Source organism: Danio rerio, chromosome 14 (genome assembly GCF_049306965.1).
Source record: "Danio rerio strain Tuebingen ecotype United States chromosome 14, GRCz12tu, whole genome shotgun sequence".
NCBI lineage: Eukaryota > Metazoa > Chordata > Actinopteri > Cypriniformes > Danionidae > Danio > Danio rerio.
Window position 1 is genome coordinate 49,707,003 of NC_133189.1, and position 23,222 is coordinate 49,730,224.

The 23,222-nt window shown below is 35.3% G+C and overlaps 1 protein-coding gene across 7 annotated transcripts in view; it reads left to right on the plus strand.

Moving 5' to 3' along the window:
- atp8a1 (ATPase phospholipid transporting 8A1) overlaps positions 1-23,222 on the plus strand; it is a 332,848-nt gene that overhangs the window by 237,090 nt on the left and 72,536 nt on the right. For all 7 annotated transcript variants that reach the window (XM_073922212.1, XM_073922214.1, XM_073922215.1 and 4 more), the window contains one exon: positions 23,002-23,076. In XM_073922212.1, the coding sequence (XP_073778313.1) occupies positions 23,002-23,076 (75 nt within the window). The remainder of the gene's footprint in view (positions 1-23,001; positions 23,077-23,222) is intronic.

The following is a 23,222-nucleotide window of genomic DNA, read 5'->3' on the forward strand; positions in this document are numbered from 1 at the left end:
TTTTATCTGAGTAGCAATGTCTCAATCTGTGAACGTAAAGTCAGAATTTTTGAATCACTCACTCAGATCTATGATATTACTGAATATATACATTTATTAGTTATTTGAAAATTAAGTAAGATGTAAACCATGTCATTAAAACTGATATTTAAAAAATGTAATTAGTTAATATAATTAAAAAATTATATATAAATATGCATCAATAAAAAGTAAATAAAGTAAATAAATTACAAAATTTTTATAGAATTTTAACTAAAATGTATTATTTCATATTGTTTATATTTACATATTTTATATAAATATTTAAAAAATTCTAAGATAAAGTAAAAAAAAAAGTAAATACATAAAAATATTCTTATTATTTTATTATTATTTACTGTTACACCTTCTAGACAAGTCTGTGGCTTTATCAAAGCTGAATAAAAGGTTATCTGAAATCAATATTGAACCATTCATTTAAAAATAAATCAAAATGTAAATAGCTTAACTTCTCAGCCTAAAAATTATTTCTGAACTGAAGCTGTGTTTTATCTAGACTTTACGTTTACAGTCTCAATCTGTGAACATAAAGTCAAAATTTGAAATTACTTACTCGGGTCCATGATATTACTGAATATATACATTTTTATCAATTAAAATATGAAGTCATTTTTAACATTTCAAGTAAGATGTAAACCATGTCATTAAAACTAATGCAAAATAAAATAAATTACAAAATATTCATTCATTCATTCATTCATTCATTCATTCATTCATTCATTTTCTTTTCGGCTTAGTCTCTTTTTAATCTGGGGTCTCCACAGCGGAATAAACCGCCAACTTATTCAGCATATGTTTTACACAGCGAATGCCCTTCCAGCTGCAACCCATCCTGGGGAAACACACATGCACACTCATTCACACAATTTAGTTTATTCAATTCACCTAAAGCGCATGTCTTTAAACTGTGAGGGAAACCGGATATATATATGCAAATAAATAAATAAAAAGTCAATAAATTACAAAATTTTTACTAAATGAATAAACTTCTATATTTTTATGTATAAATTATTCTATTTTTTACTAAAATAAATAAAGTAAATAAATAAAAATATTATTTAATTATTAGATTTTTATTTACCTATTTTCTTATTAATCAATTATTATACTTCATTTATTAGAATTACGGTCATTAATCCTTTAGTAATGAGTGAAATTTCATGAAATTGTGTAAATGTAGAATGCTCAAAACATGCTCAACGTGTTTAAATCAAGCACAAATCTTACAATATTCAATTCAATTCAGCTTTATTTGTATAGCGCTTTTACAATGTAGATTGTGTCAAAGCAGCTTCACGTAAATGGTCATAGTAACTGGATCAGGGTAGTTCAGTTTTTAGTGTTTAAGTTCAGTTCAGTTTAGCTCAGTTCAGTGTGGTTTGAAGTCATTATTGAGAGTCCAAACACTGAAAAGCAAATTCATCAATGAGTAGCTTTTCAGATCCTGAACCATGCAAGCCAGTTGCGACAGCGGAGAGGGAAAAAAAACTTTACCAATAGGAAAGTGAAGAAAAAAAACCTTGAGAATAAACATGTTACAATAAACATTTTAATTAAGCATTCATTTCAGACGAAAATGTTCCAGTGGTTTGTCTAGACTCATTGACATTCATGTTTATCAACAAACGTTTGTCTCAAAAGTCTGTTACATAAGACATTGCATAAGAGTACTTTTCTCACCCAAAGCCTCATCGTTCATACATTGCCAGGGTCTAAGATTACTTAAAATAGAAATGTATACATCTTCAAAAGTAAAACATAAACCATAAATCATTGTCACACAAACTTGTATCATTTGCAAAGTTTTGTTCCATTATTAAACATTTTGCTTCTAGCTTTAGGACAAAAAAATCCATTAATGCATCTACAAAACATTTATTAAACAACCTTTGATTGTTCCTGCAAAGTTTTGACATGAGTTCAGAAATCACATCATATTGCATATTATTAAAAATAAGCAATTTTACTTCCCAACGAAAATGAGACTTTTAGAAGCACATTTTAATTTAAATGTTGACGTTTTATTTATTTTTACCTGTAGGAGCCAAGCGGAAACCTCCCACTCTCCCTCGGGAGGCCAATACGGAAGTAATTGAAACTGTAATTCATCGAATATCCGCTAGTCCTGGCTCCATAATAGAGCAAAATTTAATTGAGCCCACTGTTAGAATGGCCAACTTTACAGCAGTTTACAGCCTGGTACAAAGAATGATTTTTTTTTATAACTCATCGGTTTCCTTTATATTAGGTTATATTAAGTTTGCATAATTAAGAGCTTGGCCACTTGACAGCTAGGTCTCGCTGGTCGCCGTCACGTAACCTAAACTGACTCCGGCAGATTAGCCACTGATTTCGTCATATTCATCCTATTTTTGTTTTGTTTTATGTGGCTTTACACAGTCCGTTGCCTTTTGGGATTATTTCCTACAATTATCAGACGATACGGGATGCTGTGTGCACTTAATTGTGCTCACAAACCATTCACGTGGCCTCCGTTTCCCATGTGAGTAAAGTTATATACTTGTAACCCATCTCTGTTAATGCATTTGTTTTATTTAAGATCATTTATAATGGTCTTTAGAGCTGTAAAGCACTCCAGAATATGGCAGATTAAAAATATATGGGCTGTAGAACAGTCATCTGAAGTGTTATTATACAGTGTTATGCTGGATTTCATCAATAGTCCTGCATTTACTAATACAGACTATCTGAAGTGTTTGGAAGTATTTCGCGTTTGCCTCCTGTTGAAAAACGTCATAAGAACAATACTTAGTGGCTCAATGTATTACTACAGTATTTTTAAAAGTCTAAACACTTTATTGATATAGTGTACAGTGAAGCACATGTGGTCAGAACACAAACGAGTCGCAGGTGATAAAATATTAAGTGTGTCTAAAGCCAGGTCCAAGCTAAATACCAGCAGTGTCTGTTGCTCCGCTCACTCTCCGCCTCTTTGCCCTTGTTTGGTATCCTGCCGTGAGTGCGATGACGCGCAAACAAAATGACGATGGTTGGCCACGCCTACTTGTGGCTTTTTTTGCGCTCTTCAGAAACCTATGGGTGACGTCACGGACACTGCGTCCATATATTTTACAGCCTATGGTAGGAACAGTACAGTGTTAATGGTTAAACTATTTATAATGTTTAAAGTGGCTGACAATAATAAATATTCCTAATGATGAGAATAAATCTGCCATGTTTTTGAACTGTGCAGTGCTGTAGCTGCTTAATCAGGCCTAATATGCTACTGTATACTGTATTCTGGTCATTATAGTGGTACTTGAAGAGACTGTATTTTTTTCTGAGGTGGTCTTTAGTGAAAAAAGTTTGAGAACCACTGAAGTAGAGCATTCAGGTTTGTTGTGTATTAATGCTTTATCCATCCATTTTATCTTTCTCGTGTGAAATGTTCCCTGAGTAGGCGGCTCGCAAAGATTCGAAACAGACCATCGGCAGTATTCATGAGCTCCAGTCTCACGAGCACTTCAAAAATCCATCTTTTCCCCCCTCGGCTCTCTGTGCCACTTGACCTGTGAACCCGTTTTCCCTTCATCTCCGTTTTGTTTTATGCGCTGTGGTAAATCTCTGAAAAGCCCCTCAGATTTCTCTCGGTTGGCATCCAGAGTTTTGTTCTTCTGTATGACAAGAATGGGGAGATGAATCGGGACTTGAGATTATGGTTGTTTGCTCTCGCTGAATCACTCTGAGTTACTTGTGTTTAGACGCTTCTGTGCTGTTTACGTGTGGAAATCAGCTGCGGTCTTTCTTCAAAAACACTGCAAAGTCATGATGATTCCTTCGTTTTTCAATTCAGTGTGAATCTCTGAGCGACGTAGCTGTAAGCAATTATCGCTCGACGAATGTGATGTTTTAAACCTTTTCGATGACTTTCATGTAAGCTTCTTTTGGGTTTTGCTGTGGGCTTGGATGATTTCGTTCCACTATGAAAGCTCAGAAAGAATTCTGTCTGTGATCGCTTTTCACACTTTCTCATCAATGTTGATGACAACTTTTACTTAAATGAATTTTAACGTACACTCCCTGGCCACTTTATTAGGTATACCTGTCCAACTGCTTGTTAAAGCAAATTTCTAATCAGCCGACCACATGGCAGAAACTCTATGCATTTTGGCTTGTAGGCATGGTCAAGACGATCTGCTGCAGTTTAAACTGTGATTAAAAGTAATTTAAGTGACTTTAAACGTGGCATGGTTGTTGGTGCCAGACTGGCTGGTCTGAGTATTTCAGAAACTGCTAATCTACCTTAGATTTTTTCATGCACGACCATCTCTAGGGTTTACAAGAATGATCTGAAAAAGAGAAAATATCCAGCGAGCGGCAGTTCTGTGGGCGCAAATGCCTTGTTGATGCCGGAGGTCAGGGGAAAATGGCCAGACTGGTTTGAGCTGATAGAAAGGCAACAGCAACTCAAATAACCACTCGTTATAACAACTGAGATTTGCTGATTGTCTTCAGAAACATGTTTTGTTGTGCTGGTTGAAAGTCTCTTCACAGTCCAATAGTAATGATTACAGTAAATGATCTAAATGTGTTTATATGTATTTTTATATTCTGGGTAAGGCATTAAACTAAAAAATGTTCATCCAATTAAATAGAGGCGGACCGACATCTCGCATAATTCCGATAAGCAGCTCAGACTGTCTGTCAGCAAATGTAGATTCTGACTTCTGCGCATCTGTTCACGCAGATCCGCCATTCGCGCGTGCCCGTCTGCAAAAGCAGCCACGCGTTCAAATGCTGGATTGAAACTTTTTAAAACCTGAATCAATATTGGAGTTATTTTAGCACGCTGGAGGAAGGACGACACCATGGCTGAACTATTACTGTTAAACAGGTAATGTTCGGTTTTGAAACTATTTTAGTCAGGCTAAGCTTGAGTTAGATTGTGTTGTGTTATGAATGACTGTTACGTGTTTATGATGTTAAATAATTAAAGGGATGATGCGTAACAATCAGTGAGTCTATTGGTGAATGAGGAGAAGACACATACGCTTGATAAGTGAAACAAAAAGTAAGTATTTATTAATGGATAATGTCAAACAATGAATATAAGATAGAAGATAATGTAATTTTAAATAATTGAATGAAATAAAGAAAAATAGAAGTGTTGCCAAAACAAAGAAATAAATATAACAAAGCGAACTAACTAAACCCCAACCCACTAAACTGACTGATCAAAGAAAAATGCAGAAACAAAACCGTAATCTTCAGCACGTAGCTTAACTAAACTTCAAAACTCCCAAACATAATTACACATGTGGCAACGCCTCCAAAAACTAACTAATACAAAATTATACTAAGCTGCTCGAAATGCTAGAATTCTCGTAAAGTACACACTGTTAGCCATTAGCAAAACAAGATCTCAGGTAATCCAATTTTCATAAAGATCGTTCAAAACCTCACTATACATTAACAAGACCAGCACAAGTTTAACGGATAAATCAATATAAACAGAGAGAAAACTAGAACAGCACTCGCAATGAATCAAGCGGAACAAACAAACAAACAGTCCGGCCGACACAAGTGAGGAGATTGGCAGGCCAAGCACTCCTCCAGAACAGTGCAAGCGCAACGGTTTTATACTGCGCGGACCCGATCCTTATTGGCACGCCGATTTAGTGACGCAGGTGAATGACAGCTCACCCGACCAATGGTAGCACACCTGAAACAGGATAGGACCTGTCCTAGAGAGAGAGAGAGAAGAGCACAAAGCAGAAAACAACAAAATACCACAAAACATACGTGAAACGTAACAATGACTTATATGCACAAATGTGTTGTTCAGCCACTGAAATCTCTCGGTGAAAGATTGATGTGATTATTTTCAGTTTCATAAGGTCCTTTAACAGCATCGATAATATAGATTTATATTTAGTTTAACAACTAGGGATGTAACGGTATCAGAATTTCACGGTACGATAATACCTCGGTATGAATGTCACGGTACGGTATTTATTGAATAATTTACAGGAAAAACAAAACTAATGAAAAGATGTGCCAAAAGCGTTTATTTACCTTAGCACTGAACATATCAATGACATACATATTAGCCATCTATCTGTAAGTTTTAAAACAATTTTTCAAGTACAGTAAGTGTGGCTAAGTAATAAATGTAATTCCTGCACGGCGCTGGCTGAACACTAACTAACTGGCGAATGACATGAACTAGTGGGTTGTCGGTCTGCTGTTGTGACCCGGTGCGCGCGCTCGCAATTTCAGGGGGTGTGGCTTTGAATCACAGTCCCTCCCCGCCGTCCAAAGATAATATGCTAAGCAGTTAGCATTTTGGCAGATCACCTACTGCACCTTTAATGCACCAAGAGTTAAAATGAACAATGAACAACTGTATTTTCATTAACATGAACAAATAGGTAATAAATGTATCGTTGATTGTTTGTTCATGTTAGTAAATGCATTAAATAACATTAACTAATACAATCTTATTGTAAAGTGTTACCCAAAAAAAAATAAAGGGCGCCAGATCTTGTTGAAGGTTTTTAAAAGGCCAGAGAGTGACAGTCTAAATTTTTTTCCCCCCAACTTGAACTCTCTTCTTTGAGTCTGAATGAAAGCTCCTGTAGGTGAATGTGTATCCTCTTTTGTTATGAGCAGAAAATGTACTCCCCTTCTCCATAAGGGGCTTTTCCCATATAAAAGGGTGAAGCTGTACTGTTTTCTTGTCTCACAGCAAAAACACCTCTGTTTTGTAAAGGCCTGACATTCAAGACACTTGCTTCCCAAGGCTCGCTTAAAGGGATACATTTGTCGCCCTAATAGGTTTACCTTTGAGTCCGTGAAGGCTTTTCTTCCTCTCGTTTTTCCAGACGTTAACCTCAAGGAAGTGGAATAAGGTTGTTAGTGGGCATTTTAGCCTTCTCAGCGTGTGGTTTGTGGTGCATCTATCTTTTTTTTTTAACCATCCAGTGATGAAGCTCTTGATACTGTAATGTTGTGTTTTATTTAAAAATAAATCAGCCCTCAGTGTAAATGTCGACAGACACAAGCATTGGTTAACAAGTCACTATTTAAAATTGAATTCGAAAACAATTCAATAAGTAAATAAATTGAAATGTTTGCAAACTTTATACATGTCAGTTTTACTTCTCACTCTGCAATAAATCCTTCTGTTTTCATAGTAAAGGTCTAACTATAGTTTTCAATACATTAATTATTACTTGTAATATAACCACAGCTTTAACGCGAATGCCACAGTTTAATGAATATTACTGTGGCAAAACCATGGTTGATAGAGTAACAATGGGATTTTGCTTTAATTTGTTATCCACCTGTTTTGTAATGCATAACTGAGCTCTCTTCTGCTAATGAGTTAATTTACAATTTAAAGCAAAAAGGAATAACAGTTGGATTACTTATAACCAGGGCTTTTATATATATATATATATATATATATATATATATATATATATATATATATATATATATATATATATATATATAATTTTTTAATTTTTTTTTCTCGCAAAATTGTCTGCAAATTTGCCACCACAAAATCATTTTTATTGCAAAAAAATCACAAAACAAATCATGAAAAAACTAGGTCTGGTATGTCTTATTTAGCACCAATACACATGCATGCTTAATGACGTTAATTGCATTTAGTTTCAACCAATATTTTATTTTCTTTTTATAATTATTATGTTTGCATCAGCTCATAAATTTTTGATGTCAATTTATAAAGATAATGCTTAATGATTTAGGATACACATTTTCTATATCATGACACACTTGTTTTTATCATTTTTTAACACATATAATTTTGTCTTTAATGTCAAATATTTTAGACATTATGAACATAAGGGATTTTTAACAAGACTTTATTTTGATGGGCCATTTGAGTATTAGTAGACTGTCTGCTTACTATCTGTTGATGCTGCTCCTTCAACAGACATTTAACTGACTATAAGAAACTTTGCAAGTACATGTCAACTTACACTTACCCTAATTTTAACCCCAACCTAACACTCTACTTATAATCTAAAAAGTAGTTGGCATGTAGATGTAATGTAACTTAAAATCGGACCATTATAATAAAGTGTGACCGGATTTTTTTTCCAATAATCTTTTTTTAGATCAGCTTTCCATTGAAAAACAACTAGCTGCAATGGGTGGTTAGGGGATGTAGCTTTAAACTGATGTAGAGTTTTTCACGATTACTCGTGTCTTTTTTGGTGTAATCTATTCATAAACATTGACATGGGGAAAAAAACAACACCTCAGTGCGTCCTCGTCGGGGTTAATTTGTAAGAACTGCATTATTGTAAAAACATTTTATTATCTAAGGAAATATCATCCACTCTGAAAAATCTTTTGTGGAAAGGAAGCTTAAAATTAATGTTAAAGGTTCTTTGTATTTATTTATTTTATTCATTTTTTTATTTATTTTTTTACTGATTCATTTATTTATTTATTTAATTATTATTTATTTATTTATTAAATTTTTTTATTAATTTATTTATTTATTGCATGTTGCATGAAATCAGTAAATTACAACATTAAATTTGAATCATTACTCAAAGAAATACCCTAAGAAATACTTCCTCCCTAAACAACCCATAAGGCTACTGCCATAAAGGAAAGGAAAAAATAAATAAATAAAATGATTTAGTGAATAAACAAATAAATAATTATTTGAATATAAATTAAAGATTTTTTTTTCATTAATTGTGAATGTCATCTTTAACCTTCAGAACACAGCAGTAATTAGGTGAGGAAAATATGTCAAACTAAAGCGCAATTAATTTGCTTACATAAATATTGATGTATTGTAACTGTACATGAATTACATAAGCATCAACATCGACAATTAAAAATCCCATATCGGTCGACCATTAATGGCAATATACTACAAGTTGCTTAGGAATGATTGATTTTTTAAAATACATACGTTTATATTCCAGAAAATAAAAGCACAGACAGACAGCTGGTTTAACTTTGTATTAATTTAAGATAGCAGGGTAGTTCTGTAGGTTTTGAAACTGAGCTTTGTATTGTTCCAGACGGAGGCCTTTTCCATCTGTAACCGTGCCACAACACATGATCTCCCCTTGCATTGTCAGACAAATAAGTTTGGGTTAACTTAAACATTTGTCATGCTGGTTTGTTTAGTCCTCGGTTTGTGGTCTTGCATTCTTTCGACATGAGCAAAAATTAACTGAGGGGGGAAAAACCTTTCAGAAACTTAGTTGGATTAGCTGCTTTGAGACACGCAAAAAAAGCCCCTCTTACAACCAAATTGCTGTGCTTGCTGTCATTATCCTGCTGGGCTCTGGAGAGGCTGATTGACAGCTCTTCAGCGGGACTGACGGACCACGAGCAATTCTGAGGGAATTACAAGAGCCTCATTCAGGCTTACAGACAGCAAGCCTGAGAGGAGGCCCTGGGCCCTGCAGTCTCACTGGTGCCATCATTATAAAACACCCAGCTGCTGCTTTCACTGCTTCTGGCACTCTCACTCGCAATTCACTGGGCCTTTCTTATTGTCTTGCGCTCATTTCTGAAGTTTTCCCCAGATTATTTGGGTTTTACATTCTGTACAAAAGTTTGGGCTTAGTTTAGTATATTTCGTATATATTGTTATACAGTCGAAATCAGAATTATTAGACCCCCTGTATATCTATTGTCCCAGTTTCTGTTTAAAGGAAAGAAGATTTTTTTTCAACACATTTCTAAACATAATAAAAACTAAGTTTTAATAACTGATTTCTTAAATCTTTACCATGATGACAGTACATAATATTTGACTAGATATTTTTCAAGATACTATTGAGATTAAAGTGACATTTAAATGCTTAACTAGGTTAATTAGGCAAGTTAAGGTATAGGCAAGTCATTTTTAAACAATGGTTTGTTCTGTAGACCATCAAAAGCAAATATTGCTTAAGAAAACTGATTATATTGATGATTGGTTTTAAAAAAAAATTTAATTTTCATTCTAGCCAAAATAAAACTCAAGACTCTCACCAGAAGAAAACAACATTTGAGGAAATATTTGAAAAAGAAGATAAAATTCACAGGAGGGCAAATAATTTTGACTTCAACTGAATTATTAAGTCTCTTATATACTGGACAAAGTTATTAGTTTAATTGATTTTACTTATAAAAGTGAGTAAACCTGTTGTTTTAAAAGCAACATGTATGCCTGTCACGATATCTATTTTTTGTTGTACAATACAGGGTTGTGTGATGCAGAGGTCACGTTCAACCTTCTCATTGTCCGTCATTTTGACGGAAAGGGTTGTAAAATTTCTGTCATAACATTACTGCCCGTCATTTAATTTGCAAATTTTTTAATCGCTTTTTTTATTCATATTTTAATCATGAACTTGCACCACCAGCATATCGGCTAAATTATTCATTTACTTGTTAGACAAATGGACAAAAACTACCTCTAATATATTGTTCAACAATTTCATGTTTTTTTTGCACTGACAGCGGAGGGAATTAAAACACGACCATTTGTGCCTGAACGCAGGCAGATATAAACAACAAAATATATTACAAAATATAATTCTGACTAAAATAAGAACATAACTTAAAAATATAACTATTCAGACGATGTTCTGTAGGCCTATTTGCCTTAACTCATATCTTCCTCCTGGTCCGCGTCGACCTGAACTGAGTGCTGGCCTGTACATAATCAAACGCATTAAGGGAGACTGATGCAGAGGCAACTGTCATTAAATTGTGTCTTTGCCTCAGAAAGTCGACTTCTCGTGACAATTTTTAATTTTGTATTAATAAAACAAAAGCACAGAACAGACTCTCATTTAAGAGCTAGGAGGTCCCCTGGTGGTTCGGCGGTATCGGCACTTTAGTGTTTATTGCCACCCTTCAGAGAAAGACTGAAAATACTGTAGAAATACGGGAAAATACCTTTACGGGATGATAGCGGGATAGAAGTGTAAAATATGAGAGAATACTAGGAAAAACAGGAGGGTTGACAGGTATGGCCTAAAATGACGTTTAATTTTTTCACCAAATGCTGTGTATGAGATGTACTTCTTGCTAATATTTTGTTAAAAACCGATAAAACATTTTTTTTTAAGTTTTTTTCTATAAATATAAAGATCAAAAGTACAGAATTAGTTTAAAATAAACAAATTTTGTAACATTTTATATATATATATATATATATATATATATATATATATATATATATATATATATATATATATATATATAATTTTTTTTTATTTTTTTTATTTTTTTTACTGTTAGCTTTGGTTAAATTCGCAAATGAGCAAAATGAATAACAGGTCATGAATTTGTGATTAGTTTATGCTAATGGAAGAGCTATTTTTATGCAATCTTTTTGTTTCTGTAAATAAATTGTGAAACAATTGCTGTAAAAAATACATCAGTTTTTATATTCCTTTATCTAGCCTGATTCATGCAGACTGGAACAGATTCTGTTGGTTTTACAGCCAGTTTATAGCTGGTCAAACATCATCCAGAGCCACCATATGGACCAGATGCCATTTCTTTTCCCCCAAGTAGAGACATGGAAGAAGTTTTGTCTTTCTCCTGTTCTCCTCCCAACTTTGGGACACAGAACGGGGGTAGAATCGTTGTTTTCAGAATTGCCTGAAAAATATGCAGAGAGCCTCTCTTGACGAGTCTCATGAACACACACACACACACACACACACACACAAACACACACTCTTTCAGATTGTTCAGCGGAGGGTAGAGGGCAGTCACACCTCCACGCCGAGACGCTCTGAATGAGAGGAGGAGGAGAAGAAAGACTGCGCCTCTCCACACTGTGTCCTCGCTCTCTAATGAGCAAATCACGGAATCTGTGTCATTGAGAGAGAGGCGCTTGCAGGACCCAGAGGACCAGGCCAAAACGCTCTCTCATATGCATGTACGCCGCTCATGAATAGAGGCTTTATTTTGACTTAGCACAACAATATCCTGCGGCCCGCACTCCCTCAATGAGGCAGACTGGCATTCATTCATTCAGCTCTCTGACCCACCTGTTGGACTCCAGCACTGAGAACATGTGCTGCACAGGGTGATGGGAAAAAGGGAGGGGTTTCTCAAGACCATCGTTTGCTGGCAAACATGAAAACAGCGTAAAGAAGGAAATACTGTAGTGTGATGTGTTTTGGGGAAGATGGAAATACTGTAAAGTTGATGTGTTTTGGGGAGGAAGGAAATACTGATGTGTGATGTTTTTTGGGGAAGAAGAAAATACTGTAGTGTGATGTGTTTTGGGGAAGAGGAAAATAATGTAAAGTTGATGTGTTTTGGGGAGGAAGGAAATACTGTAGTGTGATGTGTTTTGGGGAGGAAGGAAATACTGTAGTGTGATGTGTTTTGGGGAAGAAGGAAATACTGTAGTGTGATGTGTTTTGGGGAAGAGGAAAATAATGTAAAGTTGATGTGTTTTGGGGAGGAAGGAAATACTGTAGTGTGATGTTTTTTGGGGATAAAGGAAATACTGTAATGTGATGTGTTTTGGGGAGGAAGGAAATACTGTAGTGTGATGTGTTTTGGGGAGGAAGGAAATACTGTAGTGTGATGTTTTTTGGGGATAAAGGAAATACTGTAATGTGATGTGTTTTGGGGATAAAGGAAATACTGTAGTCTGATGTGTTTTGGGGAGGAAGGAAATACTGTAGTGTGATGTGTTTTGGGGAATAAGGAAATACTGTAGTGTGATGTTTTTTGGGGATAAAGGAAATACTGTAATGTGATGTGTTTTGGGGAGGAAGGAAATACTGTAGTGTGATGTGTTTTGGGGAGGAAGGAAATACTGTAGTGTGATGTTTTTTGGGGATAAAGGAAATACTGTAATGTGATGTGTTTTGGGGAGGAAGGAAATACTGTAGTGTGATGTGTTTTGGGGAGGAAGGAAATACTGTAGTGTGATGTGTTTTGGGGAAGAAGGAAATACTGTAGTGTGATGTGTTTTGGGGAAGAGGAAAATAATGTAAAGTTGATGTGTTTTGGGGAGGAAGGAAATACTGTAGTGTGATGTTTTTTGGGGATAAAGGAAATACTGTAGTGTGATGTGTTTTGGGGATAAAGGAAATACTGTAATGTGATGTGTTTTGGGGAGGAAGGAAATACTGTAGTGTGATGTTTTTTGGGGATAAAGGAAATACTGTAATGTGATGTGTTTTGGGGATAAAGGAAATACTGTAGTCTGATGTGTTTTGGGGAGGAAGGAAATACTGTAGTGTGATGTGTTTTGGGGATAAAGGAAATACTGTAGTCTGATGTGTTTTGGGGATAAAGGAAATACTGTAGTCTGATGTGTTTTGGGGAGGAAGGAAATACTGTAGTGTGATGTGTTTTGGGGAATAAGGAAATACTGTAGTGTGATGTGATTTGGGAAGGAAGGAAATACTGTAGTCTGATGTGTTTTGGGGATAAAGGAAATACTGTAGTGTGATGTGTTTTGGGGATAAAGGAAATACTGTAGTCTGATGTGTTTTGGGGATAAAGGAAATACTGTAGTGTGATGTGTTTTGGGAAAGAAGGAAATACTGTAGTGTGATGTGTTTTGGGAAAGAAGGAAATACTGTAGTGTGATGTGTTTTGGGGAGGAAGGAAATACTGTAGTGTGATGTGTTTTGGGAAAGAAGGAAATACTGTAGTGTGATGTGTTTTGGGAAAGAAGGAAATACTGTAGTCTGATGTGTTTTGGGGATAAAGGAAATACTGTAGTGTGATGTGTTTTGGGGAGGAAGGAAATACTGTAGTGTGATGTGTTTTGGGGATAAAGGAAATACTGTAGTGTGATGTGTTTTGGGAAGGAAGGAAATACTGTAGTCTAATGTGTTTTGGGGAGGAAGGAAATACTGTAGTCTGATGTGTTTTGGGGATAAAGGAAATACTGTAGTGTGATGTGTTTTGGGCAATAAGGGAATACTGTAGTCTGATGTGTTTTGGGGATAAAGGAAATACTGTAGTGTGATGTGTTTTGGGGATAAAGGAAATACTGTAGTCTGATGTGTTTTGGGGATAAAGGAAATACTGTAGTCTGTGTTTTGGGGATAAAGGAAATACTGTAGTGTGATGTGTTTTGGGGATAAAGGAAATACTGTAGTGTGATGTGTTTTGGGGATAAAGGAAATACTGTAGTGTGATGTGTTTTGGGGAGGAAGGAAATACTGTAGTGTGATGTGTTTTGGGGATAAAGGAAATACTGTAGTGTGATGTGTTTTGGGGAGGAAGGAAATACTGTAGTGTGATGTGTTTTGGGGAAGAAGGAAATACTGTAGTCTGTGTTTTGGGCAATAAGGGAATACTGTAGTCTGATGTGTTTTGGGGAAGAAGGAAATACTGTAGTCTGATGTGTTTTGGGGAGGAAGGAAATACTGTAGTGTGATGTACAGGAAACACTGTAGTCTGATGTGTTTTGGGGAGGAAGAAAATACTGTAGTGTGATGTTTTTTGTGGAGGAAGGAAATACTGTAGTCTGATGTGTTTTGGGGAGGAAGAAAATAGCTAAAATTTTATGCATTTTGGGAATGAAGGAAATATTATAAAGTTGATGGGTAACACTTTAGTATAGGTCACAATTCACTTTATTAACAAACCATAAACTAGGCCTAAGTCCTTGTCCAAGTCTGACAAAGTCCCATACATAATAATCTATGCTACTCCTTCCTTTAATAGCAAATGGCTGACAAATCCCGGGTTGCAGCTTAATTGCATTATACTGTGTCAAAAATCAGAAAAATGACAGGAACAAACACAGCACACGGTTGTCTATACCGTGATATTGTTGTGAAAATGATTTTTAACCCTTTATTCTCCGCAGCCGAATTTCCATCTGTCCATGATCATCATTTTTGTGTCATGATCGGTCTCATGATCCCCCGCGCTCCGCTAGTGTGTGAAGGCAAAGGCACGTTTAGGTTTTACCGGAACCGACACGTTGTATTTGGTGACGTACCGTGTCGATGCGTTCAGGCAAAAGATCCAAACCCAGCACGGTTCATTAATTTGACTCTAAATCAACTATTTCGTTAAAGAATAAATAATTTTAAACACGTAGCACTTTCAGATTTAAACCTCAGCTGGATGTCTCAGTTTAATTAGAGCTGTTACACACTGCATGAAAGCTCAATTTCTGTTTATACAGTTGAAGTCAGCCCCCTGTTTATTTTTTCCCCAATTTCTGTTTAATGGATAGATTTTTTTTCAGCACATTTTTAAACATAATACTTTTATTAACTCATTTCTAATCACTGATTTATTTTATCTTTGTCATGATGACAGCAAATAATATTTTACTAGATATTTTTCAACATACAGCTTAAAGTGACATTTAAAGGCTTAACTAAATTAACTAGGCAGGTTAGGGTAAATAGGCAAATAATTGTATAACGATGGTTTGTTCTTTAGACAATCAAAAAAAAATATATATAGCTTAAATGGGCTAATAATTTTGTCCCTAAAATAGTTTTTAAAAAATTAAAAACTTCTTTTTTTCTAGCCAAAATAAAACAAAAAAGACTTTCTCCAGAAGAAAAAATATTATCAGACATGCTGTGAAAATTCCCTTGCTCTGTTAAACATCATTTGGGAAATATTAAAAAAAGAAGAAGGGGGGCTTATTATTCTGTAGCATTCTGTAACATTTGTTGTCATGACTTTTTGCCATTTAATTTTTGATAGTGAAATGATTAGCGGCATAATTTTAGTTTTTTCAAGTCTGTCACAATGTAATGTCATATTTTTTTAAAATAATGCACTTGTGTCTTGGTAAAAATTATTTCTGCCTAAAGGACCGAGATTATTAGTAAACAGTGACATTATCATTTTTATTTATTTATTTCTCCACTTTTTTCTCACTGTATCAGGCAGCCTATGTGCTCATATACAGTAGAGTAATTATCCAATGCCTTTATGGTGGTCTTACATTTTTTATTTATTAATTTTTATTTATTTATTTATTTATATATTTTTTTTTATTAAGCTAAATCGCCCACAGTCACTTTTCAGGAAACTTCATAACATGCCCATGTGATGTTGGTAATTTATTCATGTTGCTGCGTGCGAAAAGGGTTTCAGAAACAGCAGATCTCTTTTAAAAACAATATCACGGTAGAATGCACCTGATGGAAGGGAAAATGGGAGCTGGAGCGGGTGGGCGAGGGTTCGGGGGGTCGCTCGCTCTTCTTTCTGTAGCGTGCAGCCCGAGGGGAGGAGTGACAGACATTTGTTTTGGGAACATTTTCACGCATTGGCTTGCTCTATTGAATGAGAGGGGCTTGTGTGTATGTGTGTGTGAGGACTGGCGAGGCCTGCAGTAGGAGGGGGTTCTGTCAAAACCCCAAAAATTTGTAGCAATTCACGCTTTCATAATGGAGTTAAATGAAGCGAGGAAATGTCCGCCTGGCCGCGGCACTGCACAGTAATCCTGGGGTCTGCTCAACAGTCAAGCTACACACACACACACACACATAGACATGTTCACAGTAGCTGCTGTCTAAAATACAGAAGTTTATAACATTTAAAGCAATCAAAACTGGCTGGATTTCACATTTAAGTTTGATTTAATTGAAAGAGTTGATGAATTGTTTCAGCATTTATACAGTAAGCATGTTATTTCAGTCCTCCATGCTTTTTTTTTATTAGATTTTTTGATGGTGTTAATTTGTAGACCAGCAAAGGAGATGTTTAGCAGTATGTTCTCACTGCTTTTTACATTTATGAAAGATTGTCAAACTGCTTCTTGTGACTTTCGTGCTTCATTGCAAGCCTTCAGAAACTTCGTGATAGGAACATTTATGGTGATAATCTTGATGACAAAAATGTTCTATTAATAAAGTTTTCACCTTTACAACATAACGATATCAGGGGTGCAGGGTTCTAATTAGTTATGTGCGATACCACTGATTTCCTACCCGATCCGATACCAAGTAAAATGAAGGCGATCCAATTCCGATACTGTCCAAAAATGACTGTTTGGGAAATTAAAGTAACAAGTAGTGGACTTAAAAGTGTCACTTTATACTAAATACGAGTCATATTAAGGGTTATTCTTGTTTATTGTTTACTGATGAAGAATTATGATGCAAAAAAGCCAACTTACATATTTATTGACAGCATCTGACCATGTATATCTTAAAACGCCTGCCTGAACATTCACACTTCTACATTTAGTGACAAGTTAATCTGGTTCTCATGAAAGTGTTTTAAACCTTCTTTTCGTTGTTTTATCATTGTCACAAAAACCCAAGACCCCTAATACAGCCACATCGCCACATTCTCTCCCTCCTGTACCTGCATAGTGCCTGCCTGCTGCACCTAAGGACTCTGAAAGCGATGTCTGTCTCACCATAGCAGCACCTGTACCTGTCCTTTCCTCCTCTTCTGACCGCCTATTCTTGACGTTGTCTTTCTGCCTTGTGATTTCTATGTAGATGTTTGATTAGGTTTGTGGTATTACCACAGTACCTAACTGTGTTGTTACACCTGTCACAAAACACATCGTTTGACTTTATGGAAGTGAAGTAGCTCCACACTTAACTTCGCTTGCGGTCACCCATATCCAATGACATCGTGACTGAAAAACATGTGCCAGGCCAGCGGACTGAGTGGCTAGCTAGCGTGATCTGCAGTTGTACAGTGCCATATTACGCACATGACCTTGCAGGCGGAAGAACAAGTAGTCCGACTAAGTTAGCATTATTTAGAGAAACTAGTGTAATTGGGGTTACTTTCCGCTGTATTTTTCTACTTCCAATAAAATACATATTTGCTTCAAATTATTGAAAGATCGATATTTTGATAAAATAATCGATTCTAGAACATACAAAGCTGGTATCGGAGATATCGATATTTTAGTATCGATCCGCACATCACTAGTTCTAATTTGAGGGTAATTACATATCGCTTTTATATGTGCGTTTTTCAATTTACAAGCTGCTATACATCTCATTTTGTAATATTCAGATGAAAAGAAGACTTTATTACAGTAGCAATAAAAAAAGTCTAAGAAAGTAAATGTTTAGATCAGGGGTGCCCAAACTTTTTCTTACAAACAAATAAATAAATAAACATACTTTGTAATGTAGAGTAAAAAATAAGTTGAGCTAAGTACTGAGGAAATCTAGCTACTATTTAAAGTAATTTGTATTTAAATTAACTGTGTGAAATCTGCCTTTTTAAGTATTTGTTACAACTAACCATAGATATATACATTAGATGTCGCCTACCCTGTTGTTGTCTATTGGAAGGAATGTGTCAATAGAGCCGCCATATTGGAACAGGGTAGCGCTCCTTTGAAATGAATGTGGGACCAAGGTACAGTGGAGGACTGTGGCCATCCAAAGCCAGAGATATACACATATATCTATGATCGAGAGTTTTCCTGAATGTTAGTATGCAAATTTTTTTTTTTAATTACGAAAGTTATAATTTTACATCACTTTTCTACATTGACGGATCAGTGATCGCACTGGCATTCCTGACAAAAAGCTTGTGTTTGTGTGTAGAGAAATGTACTATCCACCCTCACTGTTAAATTTGATCTAATCCGTGTCCTGAAACACAGCTCCTCTCCTGCTTTCACTTCTCATACTGACGGAGCGAGCGATTCGTTTGTGAATGTATCTCCGTTATGAACGACTCGTTCACTAGCCGACAATAATACAAGTTTCTGGCAGCGCAGCATCTCGTTGTCATATTTCTTTTGCATTGTTTGCTGATTTTATTCAACAAAACTAGCATAAGCTGAGTATTTAGTGTGAGTTGGAGCTACTTTGCCTTATGGTGAATGCAGTAAGTGACTGTATTATCATCAATAACGTACCTGTTTAGCAGAAAAGTTCAGAACACAAAAACATAAAAAACTTAATCTTACCTATGAAATGTTCTGCCTTTGTGCTTTGTTTTCTTTGTTTGCTCGTTACTACACCCGTAGACAGCGCTAAAGTCCTGCATCTTCACGTAATAACTGTCTTGACTAGTGCGGTTGAATGACATTTGTCCTGGGAACACAGTACCAATGTGGCGGCGCTATTGACGCATGCTCAGGGTCCCTATGCGATATCTAGTGTATTGACCTTATTCTCCGCAGACGAGCGGGCTCTGCCATTTGAATCTTTTTGGCACGAGACTTCCTGTCTCATTCACTTCCATTCATTTTTAGACATTAAATACTGCTCGTTTCTCTGTTTGATGTTGCAAACCGATATTTCCTTATTATATTATTTTACTTGGTCTGTATATTCATGCAAACATTTGTTTGTAGAGCAAGTAGTTTGACCATTTTTTGCCGTTTATTATTCCTTGTCATTTCTCCGATAGGTGACTGAAACGGAAGTTCTAAAGCCCCTTTCACACATACAGACCTTTCCGGAAAATTACCGGCAATTTTCCGGAAAGGTTGTATGTGTGAACAGGCCATGTGTGAAGGGGCTTAAGACAATCGCGAAAACAGGCGCACTTCCGCATTTTAGAATAAGGTCAATATATCTATAGCCCCTTTCACACAGTGATACCGGTAAATATCCGGAAAATTTCCGGAACGACTTTACCGGTAAATTCAAAAAAGCGCTGTTCACACAGGTGAGGACGTTACGGAATTTTTCCGGAAAAGAGCATTCACACATCCACACACCAAATGCCGGAAAATTCCAATTCTGACATCATTAACCAGAAATGACCACTAAACGGCTGCGCTTGTGTTTGTAAACATTTGACTACATTACAAACTCTTCGGATGGATCAGTATTGAGTACAACTCCAATGAAAACAAAGAGAAACACTTTCGCATGTCGAGATGTTCATGATATGTGTGTGTGTGTGTGCTGGCGCTATGGGCGCTCACGGGCACACGCAAAGCTTGAAGGTAAACAAACAACGGATTATGATAAACATTTTATTGATAATTATTTACACAGTTAGCATTAAGAAGGAACATAAAAACGTTATCTGACTAACATCTAGCAGCTAAGTGTGTCTGGAAAAATATTCAAAGGCTTTTATTCTCATAAACCGCGCGCACGTGAATGCGTCTGACTGCTCTGATTGGCTAAAGCAGGTGTCTTACGTCAGCACGTTCTAGACGTGGACGCGCTCTTTCCGGCTATCTTCCTTCTGCATTCACACAGCGCAGCATTCCGGCAAATTGCCGGTAATGTTACAACTTCTCTTTCCGGAAAATAGCCAGAACGAATTTACCGGTATTTTCAAAAAGGGCCTGTTCACACATACAACCTTTCCGGAAAATTGCCGGTAATTTTCCGGAAAGGTCTGTATGTGTGAAAGGGGCTTTAGACAACTAACCCTCTGTCTGTTTCAACTGGCCCGGCAGGTGGGTAAATAGTAACATTTTTACTCCTGGCACTCGACTCAAAGTTGGTAAAAAAGTAAAAAGCCTTTATTGATATGTCAAGTACATGTCAAAGAAGGCTTTTTAACTCTTTCACCTGTTTTTCGATTGACTTATGATTTTTTTGTTTACAAAATATTGAAACTTTTTATGAATTACTAATTGAATCCTTCTAAAAATGCTCAGTAATGCCATTTCAGTGATCTCAGACCCTACTGCATATGTACTGTATATGAAACAGTGACTTATTTACGCTCCTGGAGCTGAGTGTTTGCAGCGATGCGGTGAATGGGAGTGTGGGAAGGACTGATGGGGTCAGTTCAGTGCTGTTTTCATGAGAGATGGCGCTCTCCTGGGTCATTTGAGCACTGAGAGGCCCAGCACAAAACAACAGCCATCCATCAACCCAAATTAAAATCCTCTAGGAGCTGGAGTTTAGCGCACACAACATAGGGAATAGATGATTAATGATTGGATATATTTACCTTTTAGTCACACGTTTATGCGGTAATGATTATCATATGGTCTGTCGTCGCCCCTAATATGTTGCCGTTTCCTTTGGGATGAAGTGAAAAGTGTGTTGTCAAAGATGAGGCGTGCAATTTTGGAGTCTGCATCAAATTAAAGGTACACAAAAATGTTGTTTTTATATACAGTGCTCAGCATAAAGGAGTAGACCCCATTTTCATTCATTCATTTTCCTTCAGCTTAGGCCATTATTAATTAAGGGTCGCCACAGTGGAATGAACCACCAATTATTCTGGCATATGTTTTACACAGCGGATGCCCTTCAAGCTGCAACCCACTACTGGAAAACACCCATACACTGTCATATTGACACACACTTATACACTGTCCAATTTAGTTTATTCAATTCACCTGTACCACATGTCTTTGGACTGTGGGGGAAACTGAAGCACTCGGAGGAAACCCACATCAACACGGGGAGAATTTGCAAACTCCACACAGAAATGCCAACTTGTCCAACAGGGACTCGAGCCAGCGACCTTCTTGCTGTGAGGCGACAGTGCCTTTTAAAATAATATTTTTATCAATTTCTCCGTAAATACAGGTGGTATAATTTGGTGCATTTGATCAAAACAGACTTATTAGACGGGTATGTTTATTAAAATAATATTTTAGTCAACGAACATCTTTAGAAATAGAACGATAATACATTTAAAGTAATGCAGAATATTGCAATTTTTGTTTTTGTTTTTACAAAACAAAATTATATATATATTTTTTTCTTTCTCTTGATTTTTCATCTTTTATATATATATATATATATATATATATATATATATATATATATAATTTTTATTAAATATTTAATATATATATATATATATATATATATATATATATATATATATATATATATATATGTGTGTGTGTGTGTGTGTGTGTGTATATGTGTGTGTGTATATATATATATATATATATATATATATATATATATATATATGTATATGTATATATACAGTATATATACAGTACAGTATATATATATATATATATATATATATATATATATATATATATATACATATATATATACATATATATACAGTATATATATATATATATATATATATATATATATATATATATATATATATATATACACATGTATGTATGTATGTATATATATATATATATATATATATATATATATATATATATATATATATATATATATATATGTATGTATATATACATGTATGTATATATATATATATATATATATATATATTTCTTTTTTATTTAATATTTTTACGTCACATAAATTTGGGCTACTAACTTTTGACCATTATCGTTAGTTATTTTGTTAGATTAGCTCCAGATTTGGCTCAGTACTGACTAATCTAATGTATTTGCACACAAAAAATAATGCTGTGAGGCATCTTAAAGAAAGAAATAATGAAAAAAAGAGAGATTTGTAAGGGGTGTGCTCATATATGTACTGTGCATATTGTATAAAGCATAAATGTCAATTTTAATCTTTCAAATAACTTTTGCAAAATATAAAATGTCACAATATGGTTGTAATAATGTTGCATCGTCAACAGGTATATTTTTGTAAAAAGAAACCAACATGTTTATTAAAATATGTGCAAGAAAGCATAATCACATTAAACATTATTAAACTGAAATGGATGAACCTAGTGGCTGGAAGGATTGTGGCAAAGTATCATTATAAAAATAAAAAATGAATAAGCCTTTAATTTTTAATCAATTTATTCTTGCTCAAATGATTGCCTTATTTTGTATAATTATATTCTATTGATCTCTCATTCTTGATTGCTGTTCTTTATTTCATGATTTCTCGGGTTTTGTTTTTCTTTTTTCACTCCTATTTAGTATCATACCCCATTTTAAAGAGACCACAGGGAAGGGAGGTAGCTGAAGTTTTATTAACTCATTTCAAATAACTGATTTGTTTTATCTTTGCCATGATGACAGTAAATAATATTTGACTAGATATTTTTCAAGACACTTCTATACAGCTTGGTTTATTTAAACTTGTGTATTATTTATTTTTTCTTAATAGAGTAAAGTCCATAAACCTTCACACGGCAAGTCATTTACAGTTGCGTTTTGTTTTTGTCTTTCAGATCTGGTTTGCATTCGTGAACGGTTTCTCTGGTCAGATTCTGTTCGAGCGCTGGTGCATCGGCCTCTACAATGTGGTAAGACTTCCATAAACGTGCTTGTGTTGACACGTGTGTGTGATTTACTCTCCCCTCGTCAATACTGTGAGAGTGAATGTGTTAAACGCCTCCCCTGTCGCGCTCAGGACAGAAACTCATTAGCCAGACGACTCCTTTACTGCGCC